We start from the raw sequence: 27,628 nt of genomic DNA, 5'->3' as shown, positions 1-27,628 counted from the left end.
AACATACTTGGAGAAATCGCCAAAGGTGTGACAACACACTCCAAGATAAGTAATTTTTGTTATCACTTTGCATTCGTTTCATAAGTTAAACTTAAAAATGCCAAAGATTCCTTACTTGATGAACATTGGCTTATGGCCATACAATATGAATTGAAGCAATTTAAAAGAAATGATGTTTGGGAGCTTGTCCATCATCCAAAAGATCATCAAGTTATTGGAACCAAATAGGGTTTTATAAATAAACTCAACAAAAACAGAGTGATAACTATGAATAAAGCCCGACTAGTGGCTCAAGGTTATAACCAAGAGGAGGGCATTGACTATGAGGAAACTTATGCTCCAGTTGCTCGCCTCAAGGCTATATGCCTTTTACTAGCTTATGCTTGCTCTAAATATTTCAATCTTATTTCAAATGGACGTGAAAAGTGTGTTTATGTATGTATGTGTATGTAGAAAGAATAACAAACAAAACAAATTTTTAGTAAAAATTATAAGTTTTTGAGAGGATTGAGCCAATGCATGTATTGACTCCAAATAGGATGTATTGACTCCAAATTTGTATGAGTCAATACATAAGGCCCTATGTATCGATACAAGAGAGGAAAAGCCAAATTCCTTCAAAAAAAACTTCCAGTTTGAGTCGACTCATTCGCGACTTGTATCGACTTATAAATGCCTTTGTATCGATACATATAAGGCAGTGATGAGCAACATCATATTCCTTAAAAAACTTTCAGATTGAGTCGACTCATTCGCAACTTGTATCGACTCATAGAAGGCAGGGTTGTGTTTTTAACCATTCTTCATTATGTATTGACTCGTAGCAATCATGTATCGACTCATTCACCTATTTTGCAAGGAAAAATCATTATTTTTACTTGTAATAGCTAATCTAATCTGGTTTTAAATTTCCTATTATGATAATGCACATCTAGACAGACAACAAGATCCAATATACATAAATACTAAGTGTCCTAGTTTTGACATCATTCAAAACATATCTAAAAGGATAGTTCACTCACATGAGTTGCTTGCCTACTTTCACAAGACTATGGTCAGTCGTACAAATATGACTAGGAAAGCTTTCACACTTTCTCTCTTTCATATCTTTGAGTCTTTCAATTACCTTTTCCAGATATACCGATCATATAAGCACTTCAATGGAACTTTGAGTCTCCTACTTGATGAGGCTTGAGATGTCTTCAAGTTGATCACCATCATCAGGGAGTTGGAAAGTTATTCCACCGACTTCAATAATCATTAGTGTTTTCATCATCAAAACACTTAGGAAGATTCTCAGTTGAATCATCAGCTTCATAGATGCAAGCACATAGATTCACATATATTAATCCTTTCAATTAGAATTGTTTTTGCCACTGCCATAACTTGCCCAAAATTATGATTAGTGGGTTTCATCAAAGGCATGGTTTTGACTTTAACAAAACCTTTTTCTTTGTGGTCAAACCTATTATACAATCAGAACCATTTTAACCACTGTCATTACTTATAATTGGTAAATTCAATAGCTTGATGTCAACAATGCATTTATTAATGGTATTCTTGATGAGAAAGTGTAAATGGAACAACCTAAAGGATCTGAAAGCTCAATTTCATCTTTAGTGTGCAAGTTTAATAATGTAAGGGCAAACTGTCATACAACATACGATCATAGGTTTCGATGATGACAAATGACCACCATGGATGAATCGGCATTGTCGATTCCACCTCTACAAAACAAATGCAACATATCACCTATCATATCCTTTTCTATGCTCATCCAAACTGTTATATTTCATACAACATATGTGGATAAAATGTGGTCATGACCAAATGCATGAAAACCACAAAAATATGAATTTTTGCAGATTTGCAGGGTTTGAGTCGACCACAGGGTCGACGCGTAACATAGTGCATTTCCCACGGGTCAGCGCATAACATAGTGCATTTCCCACGGGTCAGCGCACAAAAGGCTTGAGTCGACCGCAGGGGTCAGCGCATGAACCACGGGTCATCGCACACCGACCTATGGTCGACGCATACTGTTGTGCTTTTCAGACTGTCCAAAACTGCAGGCTATGAGTCGACGCATAGACCTGCTATGGTCGATCGTTCGTGCGCAAATTCAGTTTTTAAGTATTTCCCCCTCTGTTTGAAAAGTTGTTAAGTGGGTTGGTTGGTTTGTTACTATAAATAGAAATTTAGTTACTTGTTTCAACTAACATTTTGATAATTTGATTCAAGTGTTCAAAGAACAAGAAAAAGTGAAATAGGTGTCCAAGATTCTTCATCTTCATCTTCAACATCTCACAACACATCAACTACACACAACCATTTTTGAAGTGCTTTGTGATTGGTTAAAGGTGATAACGTTCGAAGCCGAGATTGGGGAATCCGGTTCGGGTCGAAGCTTGCGACAGGTTTTTTCTTGAATAAAACCTTTAGGGTTTTTTCCTCCAAGACTGGTTTGATTTTGGGGGTTTTTGGACGAATTTCTTCATCAATTTTCAACTGAGCGAAGGTGATTGAGAAGAGGAAGTCTTCATCAATCTAGTAGCGAATTCAGTGATATTGAAGGGAAGATTTCGGGTTCGATTTGTTGTAGTTGAGATCGGTCGGGCCGAGGGTTTGAAGAACTGAGGGTTATTCAACCAAGGGGCTGGAATCGGAGGTCTATCAACAACAATCGAAGGCCTTGATTCACCTTGAATCAAGGAACAAGAAGTGGAAGCAACATTCAACATCTTGAGAGTTTTGTTGTATATTTGCTTTACAATCCTTGTATAAACGGTTAAACTCAACAGGTGATATCTATTAAAGCAATCTCAATTCTAGTTTTAGAATTGAGGGCAGACGTACCCCGAAGCGAGGACGACGGGGGAACTGCCTCATCAAATCTTTGTCTTCTCTATTTTTTAGCATATTTGGGTTTAGCTTTAAAATAAGTGATTTTTGTATAAGCACTTTTATCAAACCTTGATATTAACTGAGTAAGAAGTTAAAACTCTGTTTCTGAATCCAAAGTACAATAAAACATTGTACTAGACTAATTGGAATCACTTACTCAACATAAATATCACTTGGAGTGTTTTTGCACACCAAGTGTTTGATAATTTGCCTAAACCAAAATTATCTTAGTTGTGTATCTAGTTTGGTTTGCTCTATGAATCATTGGGACTAGGAATCCTAGCAAGTGAAACAAATCATTGATAGTGTGACTAGTGTAGTGATTCGTATTCTACATTATCACTAATCCATAGGCTTGACGCATATCCGATTTTCCAATAACAGTTCGTTTTAGACTATATTTTCCTCGGCCGCTTCTGCACTTAAAACAAATTTTCAAAACCAATTTTTAATTGGTAGCGCCGACTCAAATTTTAATTGGGATCTATTCAACCCCCCCCCCCCCCCCTTCTAGATCCGTGCCATAGTCTAACAAGTGGTATCAGGAGCTCCGGTTCACTCCGTGCTTCAAAATATAACTTTGATAGAAAATGGCTAACGAACCTAAAGGGGCTTATAATAGAGCTCCCGTTTTCAATGGTGAAAATTATAGTTATTGGAAAGACTGTATACGGGTGCACATAAATTCCATAGATAGAAAAATATGGAATGTTATTCTCAATGGTCCAATTGAAATAACCTTGACCAATGAGAATGATGAATTAGTGCCAAAGCCCGAAGCACAATGGACTGATGATGATGAAAAGAAATACAATTATGATTGGAAAGCCAAAAATATCCTAATCTCCTCATTAGATGTAGATGAATACTATCGTGTATCCCATTGTCCTACTGCTAAGGCCATGTGAGATTCACTACAAATTGCCCATGAGGGGACGAACGATGTTAAGTTGGCAAGAATCAACACACTAACACAAGAGTTTGATCTCTTTTCATGGAGCAAGGGGAAACCATTGCTGACATGCAAAAGAGATTTACTCATCTTATCAATCGATTACATTCATTAGGTAGGTTGGTTTCCAATGATGTTGCTACTAATAAGATCTTGAGATGTCTTAACAGGGAATGGCAGCCGAAAGTGACCGCCATCAAAGAAGCAAATGATCTAACCGTATTAGACTTGACAACATTATTTGGCAAACTACAAGAGCACGAACAAGTACTCTTGAGCCTAGAACAACACGAAAAGAAAGAAAAGAAGGACAAAACAAAGGTGAGTGAAAAGAAATCAATAGCTCTTAAGACTTCCTCCTCGAAGTCTCAAGCAAAAGAGCAAAGTGATTATTCCTCGAGCGACGAAGAAGAAGAGGACAAGAGCGAAGATATGGGGTTGTTCGTTAAACGTTACAATTGTTACGTGAGAAAGAATGGCATCCAACATTCCAAGAAGAACTTGGTAAACTTCCGGAAACAATCGAGGTACTCTAAAGATGATGACTCAAAAGGTAAAAAGACTAGAGGGTCGTGCTAAACTTGTGGGAAGCCCGGTCATTACAAACTGGACTGTCTGATGAACAAGAAGACAAAGGAAAAGGAATCATACAAATCACACAAGAAATCATCAAAGCCAAGGAGAGCATACATAGCTTGGGAAAGCGATAGCGACTCCTCCGATGATGAAATTTCTAGTGATGAAGATGAAGCTGCAAACCTATGCCTCTCTGCTCATCAAAAGAACAAAAAGAAACAGGTACGACATGCTAAATATGAAAAATCCTCTAGTATGTCTCATCATGAATTATAAGCTGCATTTGATACTTTACATTGTGAAGCTAAAGAGGCCTTTAAAAGGCTTGCCTCAAATAACCAAAATTTTACCCATTTGGAACAAAAAATTCGAGAATCCGAAAGAAAACTTTAGGCACTCAAAGCTTCTATAGTAGAAAGCACAAAAGCAGGTTGTGAGGACCTTAGAAATAGAATAATCAACTTTGGGTGTGATACTTGTTATATTTGGCAAGGTGAAGTAAGAAACCTAACGGCCAAACTTGACAAGGCTCTTAAGCCCAAGATTACCTTTGCAATCGATAAATTAAACTTTCGAAAAAGTATGGTTAATCCATATCAAAAATATAAATATATTATAAAAGATGAAGATAGCAAAGGCAATCAAAATGTAAATTTCTCTTGTCTGTATTGTTGCAAGAAAGGCCACTCTATTGCTAAATGCAGGTTTAGGAGATTCTTAGTTCCTAAAGGCATTTATCAATGGCTGCCCAAATGCAACCATTTCGTTACTCACCATTCAGGACCCAATAAGCCATTGGGTACCTTCTCGTGTTAATTTCATTTCCATAGGTACAATGCCTCGAGACCACCGAGAGAAGATGGGTTCTCGACAGTGGATGCTCAAGGCACATGTCAGGAGACATATCACTCTCCATTGACTTCGTGGCTAAAAAGAAAGGATATGTAACCTATGGTGACAACAACCGTGGAGTAATACTAGGTAAAGGTAGTGTAGGTAACCCTTCTTCCACTACTATTTCTGATGTATTGCTTGTCGAAGGTCTTAAACACAATCTACTTAGCATCAGTCAATTATGTGACAAAGGATACAATGTATCGTTTTCAAAAGATTGTTGCAAAATTGTACATAATGCTGATAAGAAGAGTATGTTTAATGGCCTGCGAGTGAATAATGTCTATATGTTAGACTTGAACGAAGTATCGTTAACAAGTGACAAATGCCTTGTAACAATGAGTGAAGATTCATGGTTATGGCATAGGCATTTAGCACATGTTAACTTTGACTTACTAAACAAAGTAGTCTCAAAAGATCTAGTCCTAGGTCTCCCCAAAATAAAGTTCACCAAGGATCACCTTTGTGATGCTTGTCAAAAAGGGAAGCAAACGAGGATCTCATTTAAATCCAAAAATATCGTTTCAACAACGAGACCTCTCGAACTTCTTCATATGGACTTATTTGGGTCGTCTAGGATTAAAAGTCTAGGAGGAAATTATTATGGTTTCGTAATAGTGGACGATTTTTCTAGATTTTGTTGGACTATCTTTTTTGTAAGCAAGAGTGATACGTTCGCCGCCTTTGAAATATTTGCTAAGCTTTCCCAAAATAAATTAAATACAAACATTGTTTCAATTAGAAGCGACTATGGGGGCGAGTTCGAAAACCATTCATTTGAAGAATATTGCGGTAACCATGGTATCGATCATAACTTCTCCGCTCCACGTACTCCTTAACAAAATGGGGTTGTGGAGCGTAAAAATCGAATTTTGGAAGAATTGGGAAGAACAATGATTAACGAAAGTGGTTTACCGAAATATTTTTGGGCCGACGCCATTAGTACGGCGTGTTATGTTTTGAATAGAGTGCTCATTCGCCCCATTCTAAATAAAACACTGTATGAGCTTTTAAAAGGGCGAAAGACAAATGTCTCTCACTTACATGTCTTCGGTTGCAAATGTTTTGTATTAAATAATGGAAAGGAAAACTTGGGCAAATTCGATTCCAAGGCCGACGAAGGTATCTTCCTCGAATACTCTCAATCGAGTAAAGCATATAGAATATATAATAAACAATTACTTGCTGTGGAAGAGTCTGTACATGTTACTTTTGACGAATCCTATCCGAGAAACGTCGGAAAGGGTAGTGTTGTTCATGGTGCAGGTACATCTACGGAAGACATACTCAAGGGTGGCGAGCCGGGGATTGATCAACCCGACAAAGTCAAAGTTGAGGAGGATAAAGATGTACACCATGAGGAAACCGAGGTAGCTCATCCGCCTTCAAACGATGATCTCCCTCAAGCTTGGAAGTCCCCCAAAGACCATCCAATTGACAACATTCTCGGAGATATCTCAAAGGGTGTTACAACTCGATCGAAGCTAAGTAACTTTTGTTATCACTTCGCTTTCGTTTCACAAATGGAACCTAAAAACCCTAAAGAAGCCCTACTCGATGAACACTGGTTTTTGTCAATGCAGGAGGAACTAAATCAGTTCACTAGAAATGAGGTTCAGGACCTTGTCCCTCCTCCGCGAGATCATCGAGTAATCGGCACCCGATGGGTGTTTAGGAACAAGTTGGACGAAAACGGGGTAATAACCCGTAACAAGGCGCTTTTAGTCGCGCAAGGGTATAACCAAGAGGAAGGCATCGACTATGAGGAAACTTATGCGCCGGTTGCCCGACTCGAGGCTATACGCCTTCTCCTTGCCTTCTCTTGTGTGCAAGACTTTAAACTATTCCAAATGGATGTTAAGAGTGCGTTCCTTAACGGTTACATAAATGAAGAGGTCTACGTCGCACAACCTCCGGGTTTTGAATCTCATGAGTATCCCGATCATGTTTACAAACTAAAAAGGGCTTTATATGGTTTCAAACAAGCTCCTAGAGCTTGGTATGAGCGACTAAGTAAATTTTTACTTGATCAAGATTACTCAAGAGGAAAGGTTGACACAACTCTCTTCATTAAACGTCAAGGAAAGCACTTGATATTAGTACAAATTTATGTTGACGATATTATATTTGGGTCTACTAACATGAATCTCGTTAGAGAGTTTTCAAATCTTATGCAAGGTGAATTCGAGATGAGTATGATGGGGGAGCTCACGTACTTTCTCGGTTTGCAAATTAAACAACTCAAAGAAGGAACATTCGTGAGTCAAACAAAGTACTGTTTGGACCTTATCAAGAGATTTGACATGGCAAAAGCCAAGACCATTGACACCCCCATGCCAAAATGTACAAACTTGAATAAAGATGAAAACGGTAAGGACGTAGAGGTAAAAAGGTATAGAGGTATGATTGGATCACTTCTCTATCTTACTGCTTCTCGTCCCGACATTATGTTTAGCGTGTGTTTGTGCGCAAGATATCAATCATGTCCCAAGGAATCCCATCTAAAAGCTGTCAAACGAATACTTCGATACCTATCCGGTACTCCGAAGTATGGACTATGGTATTCCAAAGGTAATGATTGCTCATTGATAGGTTTCTCCAATTCCGATTTTGCCGGTTGCAAATCGGATAGGAAAAGCACTAGTGGCACTTGTCACTTATTTTCAAATTCCTTGGTCAGTTGGCATAGCAAGAAACAAGTTTCAGTTGCTTTGTCAACCGCCGAAGCGGAATACGTTTCCGCCGGTAGTTGTTGTGCTCAAATCCTATGGGTTAAGCAACAATTATTGGATTTTAATCTCAAACTCGAACGTATTCCCATTTTCTGTGACAATACAAGTGCCATTAATCTTACCAAAAATCCTGTGTTGCATTCTCGCACCAAACATATCGAAATTCGACACCACTTTCTTCGGGATCATGTAGAGAAAGGTGATGTTATATTTGAACATGTTAATACTGAAAATCAACTAGCGGACATTTTCACAAAGCCGCTAGCTACTGAGCCTTTCTTTCATATTCCCCGAGAACTTGGTATTCTCGACATTTCTGAACGGGCGTTATAAATTGCTTGCTTTATCTTATTTCATTTAACACTATAATCCTGTACTTCTAACAAGTTAATGTTGTTGCAAGCACAATTATATTGTTCATCAAGTTATTCCGGCATCGAGGTGATACTGTTCCTTTACCCTTCTCTCTCTCCCAAACTTCATGGCTAAATATTGTATTACATTATATATATATATATATATATATATATATATATATATATATATATATATATATATATATATATATATATATATCTATATATATATATATATATATATATATATATATATATATATATATATATATATATATATATATATATGACTTGTTTCTTATACCATATCTGTTTGGATGTTTAATATTGTGTGGCATTCTATTTATGCATCAAACATGTGAGCATATGTGCATAACAGTGAAAAACTGCAAAATTTGCCTGTATGAGTCGACCATAACAGGGCATTGGTCGACGCACACCTCAAAAATTTTCTCTTTTTCAAAATTCAAACAGTATGCGTCGACGCATGCAGAGGGTATGGTCGACGCATCGCACGAAAACTCAGTTTTTCTCTGCAGAAAACGTTCAAACTTCCCATGCATTTACATTTCAAATTCTCATTAAGTGTGCATTCAACTCACTACATTGTGAGTTGCATCTACCTAGTGCCTATTGTCTCTTGGCCTCTCCTCTTCCCAAAACCCTAAATCTTCATCTATAAAAAGGGTAAACCTCCTTCTTGCAAATCATTCTCAAAAACCTTCACCAAGCTTCACTCTCTACCCTCACAAAAAGCTTCAGAATCATTATCCATGGCTTCCTCATCGCGCAGACCTACCGGTAAGAGATCAAGGGAATCATCCTCTGCCTCCTTACCCATTACCGATGTATCATTAGTTCCACCGGCTCTTGTCGACACCTTCAACAAAGACATTGGTAAAAGAGGAGTTATGAGGCAACATGCCTTCTACAAACTCACAGCAGAACGCATGCATCTCGTAGAAATCATGTCTCTGCTACAGTATCACGGCATTGTTAAATTCCTGGAATGCAATGCCAAATATAGCGAAGACCTGGTCCGTGTGTTCTACACTTGCCTTCATGACAAATTTCGTGGGCAAAAGTTTCACTCCAGGATCGGCACAAGAAAGGTATCGTTTAAGTCTAATGTTTGGAATAAATATTTTGATATGACATTGGCTGCTGATGAAAATCCTCTTGCTGAGGTGACTGATTCTCACACAATAGAAGGATATGAGTTTAAGAGCGCTTTGAACGCTATGCTGAAACGACCCTACCCATACCACATTGTGAACAGTGATGCGTTCCCACGAACTATCACTGCCGGTAAGCTGAAAACAGGTGAGCGAATTCTCCAGTGGATTGTGTCACGCATCCTGCGACCTAAAAAGGGTGGCCTTTCCCGAGTTGAACAGGCAGAGGTTCATCTCATATACATTCTGTAAAATCAGTGCAAAATCAACTGGCCTTACTACATTGCTAGTAGGATGTTCAGTTTACGAGACTCCGGACGAGGAACGGCTCTTGCCTATGGATCTTTTATTCAAGAGGTTCTTACTACAGCCGACATTGATTATTCGTCCTTTCCGTATACCTCTATTTCCTCAGATAAAGAATTCAGCCCAAAAACTTTGTCTATGATGGGATATTTTTGGTGTGGTGAGCGGAGAATATACAAATTTGTTCGCAGAGGGTATATTCCTACGACTGTTGAAGAAGATGATGAAAGTGATGAAAGTGAAGAAGAAGACCAAGAGGAAAATGAAGAAGAAGAAGCAGGACAAGCATTTGAGCAGCATGATAGTTCTCCACAAGCAGACACTCACGACTACACAAACACCACTTGGGTTCAGAATACATATTCAACTGAAGAAGATGCCCCCAACCATGGTGGCTGGGGTGAATGGCAACATATGGGCTGGTCAATACAACGCCAATTCTATCAGCCGTATCAATATGGTGCTGAAGAATCTCCACCGTCTCCTCCGCAGCAAGAAAACTCTTCTGAACTTTTAGATATGATACGAAATATGCAGCTGGCTCAACAATCATTCATACAAACTCAGGATGAGCGTTATGCTCATATAAGCAGCCAGCTTCAAGCATAAAATGAGAGGATCGATAACCTCTCTACCAGCATGAATGAACGGTATGCAGCATTCACCGAAACATTTGAACGACATGAGCAGTCCGTCGATGTGGGTCTCAAGTATCTAAGTAGTGTTGCTGACCAAATGACTTCTTTGGCATATCCTGACAGAAACCCGGATATTGGTTACCATCGAGGACGAGGCCATTAGGGCATAAACCTGCATGTGCATCTGTATTTTTGTTGTTTGACTAAACTTATTATCTGTTATGCTTGTTTGTTAATCTAATTTAATGTTATTTCCTTTTCAATCTGTTCAGTAATAATATTTGGTGTGATATTGTTATATGATTCGCTATCTCCTGTTGAATATCATGTTATGTTGAATAATCGTTCTTTTTCTCTTTTTGATGTTGTCAAAGGGGGAGAAGAGCATGTACCAAAGCTAAGCCAAGATATTCACAACAATGAACAGTTTGTTTTGCAGTCAGCCTTAGATTACAAAAGAAAGGGGGAGTGTTGTGTAAATATTGCATGTTGTTTCTCTTTGGTTTCACACAGGTTGTCATCATCAAAAAGGGGGGGGGGTATGTAAGGGCAAACTGTCATACAACATACGATCATAGGTTTCGATAATGACAAATGACCACCATGGATGAATCGGCATTGTCGATTCCACCTCTACAAAACAAATGCAACATATCACCTATCATATCCTTTTCTATGCTCATCCAAACTGTTATATTTCATACAACATATGTGGATAAAATATGGTCATGACAAAATGCATGAAAACCACAAAAATATGAATTTTTGCAGATTTGCAGGGTTTGAGTCGACCATAGGGTCGGCGCATAACATAGTGCATTTCCCACGGGTCAGCGCATAACATAGTGCATTTCCCACGGGTCAGCGCATAAAAGGCTTGAGTCGACCGCATGGGTCAGCGCATGAACCACGGGTCAGCGCACACCGACCTATGGTCGACGCATACTGTTGTGCTTTTCAGACTGTCCAAAACTGCAGGCTATGAGTCGACGCATAGACCTGCTATGGTCGACCGTTCGTGCGTAAATTCAGTTTTTAAGTATTTCCCCACTCTGTTTGAAAAGTTGTTAAGTGGGTTGGTTGGTTTGTTACTATAAAGAAGTTTAGTTACTTGATTCAACTAACATTTTGATAATTTGATTCAAGTGTTCAAAGAACAAGAAAAAGTGAAATAGGTGTCCAAGATTCTTCATCTTCATCTTCAACATCTCACAACACATCAACTACACACAACCATTTTTGAAGTGCTTTGTGATTGGTTAAAGGTGATAACGTTCGAAGCTGAGATTGGGGAATCCGGTTCGGGTTGAAGCTTGCGATAGGTTTTTTCTTGAATAAAACCTTTAGGGTTTTGTCCTCCAAGACTGGTTTGATTTTGGGGGGTTTTTGGACGAATTTCTTCATCAATTTTCAGCTGAGTGAAGGTGATTGAGAAGAGGAAGTCTTCATCAATCTAGTAGCGGATTCAGTGATATTGAAGGGAAGATTTCGGGTTCGATTTGTTGTATTTGAGATCAGCCAGGCCGAGGGTTTGAAGAACTTAGGGTTATTCAACAAAGGGGCTGGAATCGGAGGTCTATCAACAACAATCGAAGGACTTGATTCACCTTGAATCAAGGAACAAGGAGTGAAAGCAACATTCAACGTCTTGAGAGTTCTGTTGTATATTTGTTTTGCAATCCTTGTATAAACGGTTAAACTCAACAGGTGATATCTATTAAAGCAATCTCAATTCTAGTTTTAGAATTGAGGGAAGACGTACCCCGAAGTGAGGACGACGGGGGAACTGCCTCATCAAATCTTTGTCTTCTCTATTTTTCAGCATATTTAGGTTTAGCTTAAAAATAAGTGATTTTTGTATAAGCACTTTTATCAAACCTTGATATTAATTGAGTAAGAAGTTAAAACTCCGTTTCTGAATCCAAAGTACAATAAAACATTGTACTAGACTAACTGAAATCACTTACTCAACATAAATATCACTTGGAGTGTTTTTGCACACCAAGTGTTTGATAATTTGCCTAAACCAAAATTATCTTAGTTGTGTATCTAGTTTGGTTTGCTCTTTGAATCATTGGGACTAGGAATCCTAGCAAGTGAAACAAATCATTGATAGTGTGACTAGTGTAGTGATTCGTATTCTACATTATCACTAATCCATAGGCTTGACGCATATCCGGTTTTCCAATAACAGTTCGTTTTACACTATATTTTCCTCGGCCGCTTCCGCACTTAAAACAAATTTTCAAAACCCAATTTTTAATTGGTAGCGCCGACTCAAATTTTAATTGGGATCTATTCAACCCCCCCCCCCCCCTTCTAGATCCGTGCCATAGTCTAACAAATAAGTCTCTTTATGGCCTCAAACAAACCCATAGACATTGGTTTGAGACGCTTCAAGCTTCTTTATTTCAACTCAAATTTCAAGCTAGAAAATATGATCCATCTCTTTTCACTTACTTCTCAAATGGACACACCATCTACCTTACTGTATATGTAGGTGATATCATTCTCACAAACAACTTTCCCTTTCTTATTACAAGCTATCATCACCGAGCTCAATATGGCCTTCTCTCACCAAGCTCAATGTGGCCCTCTTCATTAAAATGAAGCCATCAACATGCAACACCTTACTTCTGACACAATCTAAAATACATTAGGGACTTGTTACAGAAAATTAACATGCTTGAGACTTCCTATTCACACACCATAACCAAACCTGACATAGCATTCTTTGTGAACAAAGTGTGTCAGTTTATGGCTCATCCCCTTGAGTCACACTAGGTTGCAGTCACGAGAATTATGAGGTGCCTCAAGGGAACTATTAGGCATGGTCTCCATCTCTCTCATCTTTTAAATAACTTCCCTCCTTCCATTCAAGTTTTGTGTGATGCAGATTAGGCTTCACACCTAGATGATTAAATAAGCATATCTAGTGTTGCTATCTACTTTGGCCCAAATTCAATATCTTGGTGGTCAAAAAGTAACATGTGGTATCCACGTCCAATACTAAGGCAGAGTAAGGAGTTGGCTCAAGCAACTGCTGACTTCCTCTGGGTTCAAACTCTTTTTAAAGAGCTACTTGTTTTAACCGGTCCTTATGGTTCAGTGTCACAATAAATCTGATGTTCTCTTATCTCATAATCCTATTATGCACTCAAGAACAAAGTACATGGAGATAGACCTCTTCTTTGTCATAGAGAAGGTCTTGGCCAAGCAACCACGTGTCATAAACATACATGACACTGTTCAATGGGCAGATGAACTTACAAAACCCCTAGCTTTTATTGGATTTCATATTCTGAGAGACATTTGCATATCAGCGCATGTTCACAAATTGACGAGTTTGTTCCATATAGCTTCCATCTTTCCATGATAAGCCACCACAATCATTCCTCATCACTTGAATTCTTCCAAAAATTTCAATTATTGAATTCTAGGACTATTTACAACTAAAAAAATGTCCTTAATCTCTTCTCAAAATTCCATTGTGTTTTCAAAATACGATACGGTCGAGCATGGGTTAGACTCAATTGTATTCAAAGTCTATGATAAAAAAACATGAATTGACCTTAAGGTCTAATGATCTATGCACAAGAGTAACCTCAATTTATATCCTACACTTAAGCCTATTTACAAATTTGCTTAATATAATCTAGTTATCACCCAATGTTACTTTCTTTTTTCTTTCTCACCATCTCTATCTATTTAAAAAAATATAGAAAATATAGAAAAATACAATAAATCATCATCATAAATATATTTGAAATAAAGCTCTTCATATAATGGATAGTATCAAAGATAAAGTATCATAAGAGAAGTAAAAGATGTATCAAAACTAAAAACTTATTCTAAAATAAAATATCATTTAAAAAATTAATTTAAGATACTAAGCTCATTGTAACTCATTCCTTGGTTTTAGATATATCCTTTTGAACTCTTTCGATGAAGTCTATCATGACATTCGAGCTTTTATCATCTGAAAAATAAAAGAGATAATTATTAATTACACCACTAAAAGAGATAATTCACTCATTACAAGAAGATAATATAACCAAGATAAATAAAACAGCTTACCTAATCTTGGTACTGTGTGTCCTTTTGGATGATGAATTACTACAGGTTCAACACATGATTCTATAAGGTCTTTTCCATGCTGCTTCAAAAAATCACTCTCTCCTGCATTAAGTAGAAATTTTTTAACAAGGAGTATAAGAATTAGTTTAAGTAGAAAAAGTTATTAGTTTAACAAGGGGTATTTGGACAATTTCTAATAAAATTGGAGGCGGGTCTGAATAAGAAAACTGGTGGTGTTAGTAAAAATTATGTTTTAATTATTAAGCTGTGATGGGCTGGATGTTAATTAAGTTCTGGGATACCAATCCCAGCACACACAAAAAAGTACTTCTGCCATGAAGATTAGTAAAATAAATTCATAAATATATATACATAAAAATGCATATTTACCGAATAGACATCAAAATTATTTACATTGATTTATTGTATTTCATTTTTTTCCATGGTATATTAGATTTTGAATATTATAAATATATATTATATTTGATCCTTAATATAAAAATAAATAATCATTTTTTAGATTAATTAAAAAATCAATATATTTGAACAACATATAATCTAGATACATTAATTTTTTAAATAATCTAAAAAATAAATTTTTTTAATAGAGGAATAAAAAATACAATATAATTTATTGATTTACTTAAATTACGAATATTTTTTTTAAAAAAATTGCAGGATGTTAGTTCCAAGAGTATGGATGCAAAGAAGTACGTGCACTACCTTTAAATTATTTCATTTAGATGGTATTAGCTTGAAATTTTAAAATATATTTTATAATTTATTAAACAAATATGTTCATCTATATTTAGTCTCACTTAGTAATTTCAAAAACTAAGAAAATTTAATTGATATACATAAATTAATTAATCATAATTGTTAAATTATTTGATTTTTACTTTAATTAATCTAAAATACCATTATATTTCTAGTTTTATTTATAAGGAAAAAAAACTTTTAAAATTAATTGAATAATCAATATATCTATTTCATGATATAATTCAGATATATTGGTTATTAAATAAATTTTAAAAATAAATTTATTATTTATAAATAGTTGTAATGCACTAACCATATAAAGCTTTTTATATACTGAGAAGGTTATCAATTAATCTCAATCTAAAAAAAATAAAAAAATTCTACCAATTGAGAAGACTAAAATATATGAAATTATTTGCACAAACTAAACTTGATAGGATAAAGAACTTAAAAATATACTTATCTGTAAATGCATTCTAAAGTGAAAGAGGAAAGACAGATGTACCTATAAAATGTAGAGAGGGGCAACCAATTGGTGAAGAATATGCTTTCTCTGCCACTGAAGGTGCCAAAAACTTAGCTCCTCCTATTATTATAAGGAACTTCACTTTCGGAACCTTCGTCAATGCCACACCCTATAAAAGAAAACACTGCATGAATAGTGGAACGTGGAAAGAGGAATTCAAAGTCAAGAAAAGTGTATAGTTTTCTAATAACTACCTTCTCCTGAAGACCCGGCAGTGCACCTGATAATATTGCCCCCTAATTTGTAAAAATTCAAACACAGATTCAGAACCTTATATCAATTATCATAAACCAAACACAACCACAATAATCATTCAAAATTGCCACCTGTGAGAATCCAAGAAAACCATCGAACGGTCCATGTTTGATCATGTAATCCTCAATGAATCGTAAACACTCATCAAAGTTGGTGTACTCTGTAAATTCCTGTTGTTTTTGTATAATATGTTAATTAACAGAGACAATAGATGAAACATAATTACTGTATTAATAAAAATAAAACCTTGTTGAACTGGAACCACTCGTAATAAGGAGGATCGAAAATTCCCTCAACATCAGATTTTCCTGTGCAGGGAAAAGGTGCATCGGCGAAAACAAGATCGAGTTTGTCTAGAACATTTTGTGGCCACTTATGTATCTGTTTTTTCATTATGTCTCCACTTGTTCGAAAGCCATGAAGGCACAAAAATCTGGGTTTTCTCGCCGTGTTCTTGTTTTGGTTTTCCATCTCTGTTGCGTGATGGTAGAAAAAGGGCTTGAGAGAGAATTGTTACGAATAAAGTGGAATGAGGTTTGTGGTGGCAATGAATTGAATCCAATTTAAAGAATTGGTTTGTTTGTTTTTTTAACTTTTTTCTGGTCAATGCATATGATTTAGTTTTCTAATGGAAATGAATTCGATAACTTTTAAACTAATTGAAAAATGTATTTTAACTATATATATATATATATATATATATATATATATATATTATAATATATATATATTATATATATATATATATATATATATATATATATATATATATATGTATATATATATATTCGACTATATAAATTGATTATTGAGATTAATTGAAATACACTGTCAGTGTAAAAGAGTTTTACACCATCACTTAATTATGAGCGTTGGATATTAAAAGAAGTTTGATTTTTATTTTAAAAATCTATAAAGTAATACAAACGGGTGATGGTGATGAACCGATTGTGTAAAACTTTTTATACTGACAGTGTATAGTAATTAATCTCTTGATTATTTTATAAATAAAAAATAAATTTTTTTATTAAAATATATTTTTAATAAGAGATTAAAGATAGTTCATTGTCGATATACACCATCATCCAATAAAATTATAACGTTCTATCATGTCATATCAATATTTTAAAATTAAACATTTGATTTGGCGGCATACACGTCTCTAATTAATTGATAGTGTAAAAATATTTTACACTGTCAGTATATAATTTTTTTCTTTTTTAATAATTAATTTTTAAATTAATTATTAATTTATTGAACAATTTATATATATTAAATCATATAAATTGACTATTTAATAAATTTAAAAAATTAATTTTTTTATAAATAAAAATAAAGATAGTAATTAATAAGTGGACGGACGGTGACGGACCAACTTAGGCATTAGATTCTCTCAGTCAATTTCGTGTGCCCGATGCGACGCTTCCATGTATCTAACTATTGCATGTTTTTTAAAAAAAAAAATCAACACATTAAAATAATAATTTTGTCATCTATTAGTGATGATGTGTAGCGTGGACTACACAGTCTTAGAACACCGCGTATAGATTCAAGAATGGAATCTCGATTGGAGGATAGTCACATTTTCAAATTAAAATTAAAGTTTTGGAAATGACAAAATGTGGAGTTTAAAATAAGCTTAATTATTTTTAATAGAAAGAATCTAGTGGACTTTGATAATTTAATATTTTATAGTATTTTATGTTTATAGTGTCACGAATTAAAGTGATTATTGATACAAATGTATGTTTTAAGGAGGAAATTCAAGTCTTCGGGTCATTACGAATTTTAAGAATTTGGCTACCTAAATCTTAAAATAGCATTTAGAGGAGGTTCATACCGATGTTATAACTCACAACTAATTTTAGGAATTTTAAGAATTTGGCTACCTAAATCTTAAAATAGCATTTAGAGGAGGTTCATACCGATGTTATAACTCACAACTAATTTTAGGATTTCTTCAAGATTATGATAGTGATTTCTTTTCAGATTTCTTCAAGATTATGATAGTGATTTCTTTCTTCTGGAGTATTCACGACCATTTCATCGGTATACATTTTTAAGGTTAGAGGTGGCAAATGAACATGTATGTCATGTAAGAGTCCGTAAAAAAATGGGATGGGACGAGCATAGTTGAGGATGGTGGCCTAAAACTTTGACTCATCTCGAAAAAAATAATGGTAGAGCAGGGGCGGCCCGTGGACACTGCACCTTTTAAGTCTAAAAATATAAAAAAATATGTTGATGTTCGCGCCTGCAAAAAGGTAAGGTGCGTCAGGAAGAGACCATCATAGTTGAGGATGGAGGCCTAAAATCTTGATCGTCCCTAAAAAGGTGAGGGAGGAGCGGGACGAGTCCATCGGCACTGCATCTTTTAAGTCTAAAAATACAAAAAAAAATTATGTTAATGCTCGAGCCCGCAAAAAAATAAGGCAGGGCAGGGGACGAGCGTATTATAGGGTACGAGGTTAAACCTTTTAACCCACCCCGCACTAAGTGCGAGCAAAACAGGCATGCCCAATGGACTTGACTTGTTTTACCACCCCCATATAAGGTATGTCGTATTTGATTGGAAGATATGACGTCTGATAACTTTGGTAGGTGGCGCATGTGATCTTCAATCAAAAGGCACAACATTGTATTAATAGCTATATTTGTTTGACATGAAGGACGTCTTAGGTGCGTCTAGCAGATCCATCTTTATTTGGTTATAGTTAGAGTAGGTGTTCGTGAAGCTCGAAAATTTGTATCCTAAGGATTCATCTACCAACTTATCGATGTTTGGTAGCGGATAAGGATCTTTAGGACACACCGTATTTAGATATGTGAAGTCTACAAACATTTATCACTTCTATGACGACTTGCGAACCAGCACCAGATGTAGTAACCAAGTCGGATACTTGATCTTTGTGATGAAACCTCATTCCCTTAGCTTTCTTGCTTCTTCATCAATAGCAGCCTATTTTCTTCGTCAACCTTTTGTTTTCTATGCGCTACTGGTTTCAATATGGGGTTGATGGAGTCATTGACACACGACTCTGGTGTCCATTTCGGGCACGTCATAGGGGACCAAGGAAATAGTTCGAGATTTTTCGTAGGCAAAGAGACCAGGTCATCCTCTTTAGCTTTTGTTATAGACGTGTCGATTTTGGTAGTTTGGAATTACTGAGGTCTAATTTAGACTTCTTCCGGGTCCTCTACGAATGTGAGCCTCTATTTCTCAAGCTCTATCATGGGGTCTAAATCTACCAAATTCATCCCGTTGACGAATTGTCTTCAGAACATCTTCGAGTGTTTTTTATCTCTTTGGATCATGCCAATACAACCACTTAGTAACAAAAACGACACACATAGATAGAGAGTTGACATGGCGGCTCATAGAAAGTTGAAAAAATATTGCCAATGATTATGTTGTACAAGCAAGGAGCATCTACCACAAGGTACCATACTTTATTTAACTTGGCATTCTCATTAAGTTTGAATATTGTCTTTAGAGTGATATGCTCTTGGGGGGGTCACTATTTCCATCAAACTTCACAAATGAAGGTAATTTAAGTTCTCGGGTACTAGAGCACCCCAAATATCATTTAAGAGAGGCTGGGGGTCTAAGACCTCGTATTTTATGTAGAAATATTCATGGTGTCGCTCTTGGAGGGTCCGGACATTCATATACTATTTACCATTATTTTTAGTAAATCAAATTACAAGTTTTTGTTCACTTAAGTGATTAAACTAAATATATATATTATATATATATATATATATATATATATATAATATATATATATATATATATATATATATATATATATATGGATATTTTGTGCAAAAAATTTGAGAAAGTATGTATGTGCTTGGTTATTTTATATTTGAATGTAGAGAGATTGGATAAGAATTCCAGTACGAATAACACATAGTTCTTCGATAATATAAAACAAATAAAGAAAAATAGTAAAAGAAATCAAATAAAATGCTTGGGTTAAAAACTTAAGAACATGGACGCAGATTCATACATGTTTCCTTACAAACTTTTTTCTCTTTGTGACTTAGATACTCGAGTTCTATAGAGAATACTAATAAAAAATTTGAACCCTTGTTACATGAATAAAATTTGCTTATACACTAAACTTTCATAACTGTCAATAACGATTACTTCTCTGACACTCAACACATACACCAACGTGTGGCCTTCTGTTCTCTACTTTGCTTCCACATGTTGATCTTTGAAATTTCCTCTCAACTGCTACTAATGTCGACAACTGTTCTTAAATCTCTTAACTGATTCTATCCAAAAACATCTTCAAGTCTTCTAACTACTCTTGTCGAGGAGATCCTCTTTTTAATCTTGTAGCATGGTGTCTGTAGCACCTCAAATTTGCACCTCCCATTTGTGTATACATTTTCATTTTAGGTCATTAACATTGCATTGTCATTGCATAGTCCATCTTGTCATCAGTCAAGATTGGTTAGAAGATTCAACTGTGCAAGCAAGTAAGAGCATTGTCCATGAGATCAAAGCCCTAGGGTGGCTCCCATGAGTTCACATGACCCAAGGATCATTTTGAAGTGGGTTGGCCAAGAATTGAAGGCTCAGAACTCATCAGTCCATGGGCAAATCATTTGATACCTGAAAAGTCAACAGAAGTCAACTGCACAGTCCACCATGGATTTGAAGGTGGGAAGTGGCTAGAGAGGCCTCATTCATGTGTAAACAAGTCTCATTTGACATCTCAAACATCAACATTGAAGAATTTGAGGTCAGGTCAAGACTTTCCAAAAATAGCAGCTGACCTGTAATTTGAACTTTCCAAAAATGGAAAGGTTTTAGACCAACTTCAACTCAAGATTACATCATCAAGAAAGCTTCAAATTAAATTTTGTCCAACATGAAAGTTGAATATCTTTCTCTCCCATTTCCAAAAAGTCCAAGATCATGGATTTCTCATGTGTGGTTGAGAAGATATGGTCCAATCATGGCAAAGTGTGGTTTAAACTTCAAATGAGCATAACTTTCAAACCAAAACTCCAATTTGGGTGGTTCTTTTTGCACTTTGATCCTTGTAACATGTATTTTCCAAGCATACTATCACTTGGCATGAAATCTCATTGCATAATCATTGGTGCATTCATGAAGATTTTTGGGAAAAATTTCATAAACTCATCTTGGTTGAACATATGCATACCAAACCAATTCCAATATATGCATGAACTCATTTTTTGGCATTTTGGATCAAGAACATGCACTGTTCACGTGCATGAAGGTGCATGAAGTAGAAAATGCATTTTTGCACTTACACCTTAAAAGTGATTAACCTCATTTGCATTTGCCCTAAACCTTTCTTAAACATGATTAGCATGGAGTATATATGCTTAATCATAACTGTTTTGATCAGAATCATCAATTGTAGATCTAGAATCACCAAATTCTCCAAATTTTTCTCTCACATTTTTTCCAAAATTCTTCAAACCTAAACACTTTTCGTTGATCCATTCATTATCCTAAGGTATTGTTGAGCACATTTGGACCAAAATTCAGAAGAAATCGTGGCTGTTTGAGTTAGGTGCAAAGAGTGAAGCATCCATGGCAGTTGGAGATTTAGCTGGATTCATGTGCATTTGAGCCTCACACTCATCATCATTCATCTCAAGAAGCATATTGGAAGAGATCTGAGGACTTGTCAAGCCTTGTAACACGTGATTTCAGTTGCTGTTCATCAAGAGGTTACTTTTTCGACCTCTTTAATTCACAAATTCATTACGCCTATTGTGTAGATCTTTGAATGGTGGTAATCCTGGTACAAATTTGGAATGATTTGGTGCTATATTCACAAAGATCCGTGCATTTAAAGTTTTGATGTAGATTTTGTGATTCCTTCTATCCAAGCATATTTTGATGTTTTTGCATGAATGATTTGTGTATCTTGCATGTACATGACCTGGTGATTCGAATGCTGTGATTAATTGTGATTTCTGGACACATTTTTTATTTCTGGAAATTTCCAGATGAAGATCTTCATGATCTTTATCGTGTTCATACATTCTCCAGTTTTCCTGCGGATTCTGCTGGGAAACGCATGTGGATTTGCTGCGAATTTTTAAAAGCCATGCAGCGCGCGCGTTTTAGGGTTTAAGGTCAAAACGCAGTCGTTTTGGCTGTTGGCGCGCTGGTGATTTCAAATTATCCCTCGGTTCGATTCTTGGCCAGGACATTTCCAAGCGCCTTGTATTTTCCTCTTTTCCATCATTTGCCATGCTTGCTTCACATTTCATTTCAAATTTTCCTCAACTTCTAAAAATCACCATAAATTGAAAATTGATCCAAATGACCTCTAATTTTTTGCATTGTGTTCCTCATTTTATCTAGTTTTTTATGAGTATTAAAATGCAAGTTGTGCTTGGCTGAATATTTTTTGGTGCTAGAATGTTTGAGTACATGTCCATAATTGACCTTGCCTTGGTTATCATGTTGTGAAATGTTGGTCTTTGATCCAATGAATGTGAAATTTTGCATGATGAAACTAGACACATTTCCTGACATTTTGGTGTTGATTTGGTATTTTTATCACTTGTCATTTCTGTTTTATGAATGTGCTAAGTTGGTGTGACAATTTGTGTCACACCTTGTGATGTTCAACTTGAATGATGTGTTTGCCATGCCAAATGATATCCTATGCTCCTGATTTTTTGTGTGATGCATGTTATAGATGTTGTGATTACTCATGAATTTTGCTGGAATTATTTGAATCATTTCTGATTTAATTGAGATTTTTCATTCTGGTTGGTCACATTTGAGCTTTAAAATTGCCTTGAACTTCAATTGATCATGAAATGCTTTTGGTTAATGATATTGATATGAGACCTTTTGGAATGTTTCAAGATGTGATTGAAGTTAATTCATGTTAAATTTCAAGTTCTGTTTTGAATGTTTGACTCTCTTTTGACCCTAGGCTTTGACCTAGTGGTTTGGACTCACTGTTTAGATTGTGGATTTCAGGTTCAAAGGCACATTGCCATGATTGGAGTGGTTCATTCATTTGAGTTGATTACTTGATTGATGTTGGCTAATATTGAGTTGTTTTATAGGCTTTGAGAACAAGTTGCCTAATGGCTTGTGCTTTTCTCATTGTGGCCTAATGTCTGTCTGTGTACTATTGCCTGATGACTGTTGTCTGTTTGATTGTCTGAACTATGAACTGATTGGTTTAGATTTTTCAACAGGTACCTAAGTTGCTTTGAGTTCTTTTGAACTTGCTTTTGCTTTGCTTGGTTGCTTAACCATTGAGGTATAATTCCTTTGACTTCATGTAGTCTGGAAGACCTGTCCTGTTATGTGGGCAGGCACCTGTCTGAAGCCCTCCTTAAGAGGCAATGCTTGTGAATGTTTAAATTTGTGCCAAGCAGGTAAAGACCTCTTAAGAGGCAATTGGCAGATAAAAGGGATGTGCAATCCATCCCCTGCTATTCAGTTGTGTCATTCACCCTGCTCACACCATTGTGTTGATGCATTATGGATAATAACCCAAGATGTTTGTTGTGTCAGTCATCTGTGGAGAAGAGTTCCTACATTCTGAACTCCCACACTTTCTATTTGAGTCAAGCTCTCCCAGGCCCGGGATAAGAGCTGTGAGGTCTTACCCTCACTTCCCATTTCATCTGCTTCACCCTAACTCTCAATGTTAGGGTTAAGAGCTAACCACACCCGATTCCAGTTGGCTTGTGTTTCACAGCCTAACCTTGTATGAGCCCCATTGTTTGCATATAGTGTGTGTGCTTGCTTTTTGTGCTTGTATGTATTTGCTTGTGCTGTTTAGGATAGCTTGCTTCCTGTGCAAGTTAGGATAGAAACCTCAACATAGGGATCGTATGCATGACAACTTCTAGGCTCGAGTCGTAGTCTCCCTAGTAGTTTGTGTCTCCCTTTGTATCTGGTTAGGCTAGAAGTTCTTTCCCTGCGTAGGGGAACTACGTCGCCCTGATCCTCATACCAGATGAGGTACGTAGGCAGGAGATGAGCTGATCTCTCCGGGCGCCCTTTGTCTTTTTCAACCCTTTGTGTTTGTGTGGAGTCTGACGTAAGTCCAGCGATTGGCAGTCGGTTTCCTGTGTCTTGTTTGCTTGTTGGAGTCTGACGTAAGTCCAGCGATTGGCAGTCGGTTTCCTGTGTCTTGTTTGCTTGTTGGAGTTTGACATAAGTCCAGCGATTGGCAGTTGGTTTCCTGTGTGTGTGTTTGTTGGTTTGGAGTCTGATGTAAGTCCAGCGATTGGCATTCGATTTCCATGTTTGCCTGTTTGTGTGGAGCCTGACGTAAGTCCAGCGATTGGCAGTCAGTTTCCTGTGTTGGTTTTGTTTGGCGTGCGTTAGCCGAGCTACGAGTGCTCTGATTCTTCTTTGGGTAAAGAAGATACGTATGCATAGGATGCGACATCCTAGCGAGCACGTTTTCCCTGTCCCGAACTACGTCGACTCTGATGTTTGTGTCTGACAAACTACGTAGGCCCAGGATGCGATATCCTGCCGAGTCCTCTCCTTCTTCCGTCTTTCATCTGTGTTTCCTTCCAGTTCGTGCAGTCTTTGAGCAGTCATTTAGCAACCTTTCTTCTATTCTTTTGAGTGTGGATCCCGTCGAGTACGACGGATGCGTAGAGGTGCTAATACCTTCCCTTCGCATAACCGACTCCCGATCCCATCTCTCTCTGGTCGCGAGACCATGTCTTTTCCAGGTTTACTTTAAGCGTTTCCTTTCCCTCCTTTGGGATAAATAACGCACGATGGCGACTCTGTTGTTTCGTTTTCCCGCCGGTTTTTCGCGTAATGCGACAGCTGGCGACTCTGCTGGGGATTATGAGAAGTTGACCTCTTGCTGGTCCATCTTCCCTAAGCGAGTCAGTCCTAGCGCTCTTTAGGATAGGGTTTAGTTGCTTTTGCTGTTTTATTTATTGCATTCATTTATTTATTGTTTGCATTTATTATTTGCATTTATGTTTGCATTCATCATCTGTTCATCTATGATGGTTGTGTTGTGTTTGTCTCTCTGTTGGGGGTGGGAGTTACATGAGGTAAAAGGCCCAATACCCAGGCTATGAGTGAACTCTAGGACACCTAGGAATAGAGTGATTCTTGGGAAGCGGGTGGTATTGCGCCACTTAGCGGAACTTGATATCACGAGCAGTTCAGATCCTGATGGGGTATTATCGGTACATACTTCGGGTGTGTACATGATGATATTCTATGAAAGGGTTATTTATCCTGCGTTTCTCTCGACTTTACCCTGACCTAGACGACACCCGTGAGTGGGGAGGGAATGATCATTATTACAGGTACAGTTGGTGACTTGTCGGTGACTTGTTGGTGACTTGTGATCCTGTTGGTGACTTGGTTCTACAGATTGGGTCTCAGATGACTTTGGGTCTCAAATGATTTTGCGGTTTCGAATTCAAGCCGAAGCTTTGATCCTGTGCTCCGAGATACACAGCCAGCCAGTCGTGTTTGCATCATTTGCATCATAGCATGTTTATTTTCAAAAAAATAATGCAAAAAAAAAAGAGAAAAAAGAAAAGAAAAAAAGCTAATCTCTTCATGCATATCATTTCTCAGGTTCATTCAGGAGTCTATTCATTGTGAGAGATGGCAGCCAGTCCAGAGTTGAAGCGGAAGACTTGCACCTACAGTTTTCACCGTGAGCCTTTGACGTCTCTGATAGAGTTGAGCAACTTGGTGACCGGCGGTAGTCAGAAGATGTTTGCTGATCAGTATGGGGATTTGTTGACACTGTTGAAGATGGTGGTAGATCCAGTGCCGTTGCAGACTCTTCTACAGTTTTATGACCCAGAGCTCCGTTGCTTCACTTTCCAGGACTATCAGTTGGCGCCCACTCTTGAGGAGTACTCCATTCTACTGAATGTCCAGATCCAGTATCAGGTTCCTTTCTTGGATGTTCCGAAGGAGGTTGATTTCAGGGTTGTTGCCAGAGCTCTTCATCTGAGTGTCAAGGAAGTGAGTGACAATTGGAAGTCGAGTGGTGATGGTAGGGTTGCATTTGAAGTTCCTGTTGAGGATGGCTAGAGAAGAAGCAAAGAAGGGAAATTGGGAAGCTTTTCATGCCCAGTTGGCTATCATGATTTATGGGATTGTCTTGTTCCCGAGTATGCCCAACTTTGTGGACTATGCTGCAGTCACTATCTTCATTGGAGGAAACCCGATTCCTACTTTGTTAGCTGACACTTACTATGCCATTCACAGTAGGCATGGTAAGGGTGGAGCTATCAGATGCTGTCTCCCGTTGTTGCTTAGATGGTTCATGTCTCTCCTGCCAGTCAGTGGACCTTTTGTGGATGCTCAGAGCACTCATAAGTGGACTCAGAGGGTCATGTCTCTTACATCTTATGATATCAGGTGGCAATCTTATCAGATGGATGTGCGTAATGTCATCATGAGTTGTGGAGAGTTTCATAATGTGCCACTTATAGGGATTAAGGGTTGCATCAATTACAACCCGGTTCTTTCTCTTCGCCAGTTGGGGTTTGTGATGAATGGAAGACCACTTGATGCTGAGATAGCTGAAAGTGTATACTTTGAGAAGCAAAGTGACCCTGCTAGATTGGAGCAAGTAGGAAGAGCTTGGAAGACCATTGGTGTCAAGGATGGAGCTGTTCTGGGGAAGAAGTTTGCAGTTGCTATGCCTGATTACCTTGATTGGATCAAGAAGAGAGTTGAGACTTTGTTGTTGCCCTATGATAGGATGGAGTCTCTGCAAGAGCAACCACCTTTGATCCTTGCTGAGAGTGTACCTGCTGAGCAGTACAAACAAGCCTTGATGGAGAATCGCTGGTTGAAGGAGAAGGAGCAAGATACCCAGATGGAGCTTTACAAAGCCAAAGCTGATAGGTTGAACTTGGCTCATCAACTCAAAGACATGCAGGGTGAAGATGTTGCTAGATTGAAGAGTAAGAAGAGGTCCTATGAGGAGATGGAGACCCTGTTGAATGCAGAGCATCGTGAGTGCTTGAGGTTGCAGAGAGCTGAAGCCAGTTATCGGAAGAAGATAAGAGACTTGGAGAAGCAACTCAGAGACAAAGACATCCAATTGAAGAAGGAAGTAGATTTGAGACATGCATCAGAAAGCCAGCTTGGAGGAGAAGTTGTAGAGCTCAGAAGATAACTGAAGGAGAAGATCACTCCCCTGCCAGAATGTTCAGAATGTGACCTGTTGATAGACCAGTGCCATTATCTGAAGACGCTCATTCCTGGAAGCCATTTGTCTTAGCTTGTGTCTCTGTTGTTTATGTTGAGAATCACCCCCAGGCTTGTTGGATGGGATTCATTGTTGTACTCTGATCATTTGAACCTTTGTTGTATGATCTTGTTGCTCATGTCTATAGATGAGATTGCTGATGTTTCACCCTGTGCTCATTATCTTGTGTATGTTGTTTCTTTGTTGTCCGTATTGCAGGTTGCCATTTCTTGCAAGATGAATTAGG

At 37.2% G+C, this 27,628-nt stretch overlaps 1 protein-coding gene across 1 annotated transcript; it reads right to left on the bottom strand.

Annotated features, from left to right (window-relative positions):
- Positions 1-14,293: 14,293 nt before the first annotated feature.
- LOC127118700 (uncharacterized) lies at positions 14,294-16,768 on the bottom strand. The gene is made up of 6 exons (XM_051048951.1): positions 16,397-16,768; positions 16,222-16,320; positions 16,090-16,131; positions 15,875-16,004; positions 14,611-14,712; positions 14,294-14,512 (listed from the first exon to the last, which is right to left on the bottom strand). The coding sequence occupies exons 1-6, from the start codon at positions 16,619-16,621 to the stop codon at positions 14,439-14,441; spliced, it is 672 nt and encodes a 223-aa protein (XP_050904908.1). The 5' UTR covers positions 16,622-16,768; the 3' UTR covers positions 14,294-14,438.
- Positions 16,769-27,628: the final 10,860 nt, after the last annotated feature.

Source organism: Lathyrus oleraceus, chromosome 2 (genome assembly GCF_024323335.1).
Source record: "Lathyrus oleraceus cultivar Zhongwan6 chromosome 2, CAAS_Psat_ZW6_1.0, whole genome shotgun sequence".
NCBI classification, from domain to species: Eukaryota; Viridiplantae; Streptophyta; class Magnoliopsida; order Fabales; family Fabaceae; genus Lathyrus; species Lathyrus oleraceus.
Note: the sequence above shows the minus strand (reverse complement) of the source record. Positions and strands in the feature narration are given on the sequence as shown.

Coding starts and splice junctions, on each gene's coding strand:
- LOC127118700 (XM_051048951.1), bottom strand. CDS start 16,621: ATGGAAAACCAAAACAAGAACACGGCGAGAAAACCCAGATTTTTGTGC. Junction 16,321..16,396: donor AGTGGTTCCAGTTCAACAAG/GTTTTATTTTTA, acceptor CAAAAACAACAG/GAATTTACAGAGTACACCAA. Junction 16,132..16,221: donor GTTTTCTTGGATTCTCACAG/GTGGCAATTTTG, acceptor TTTACAAATTAG/GGGGCAATATTATCAGGTGC.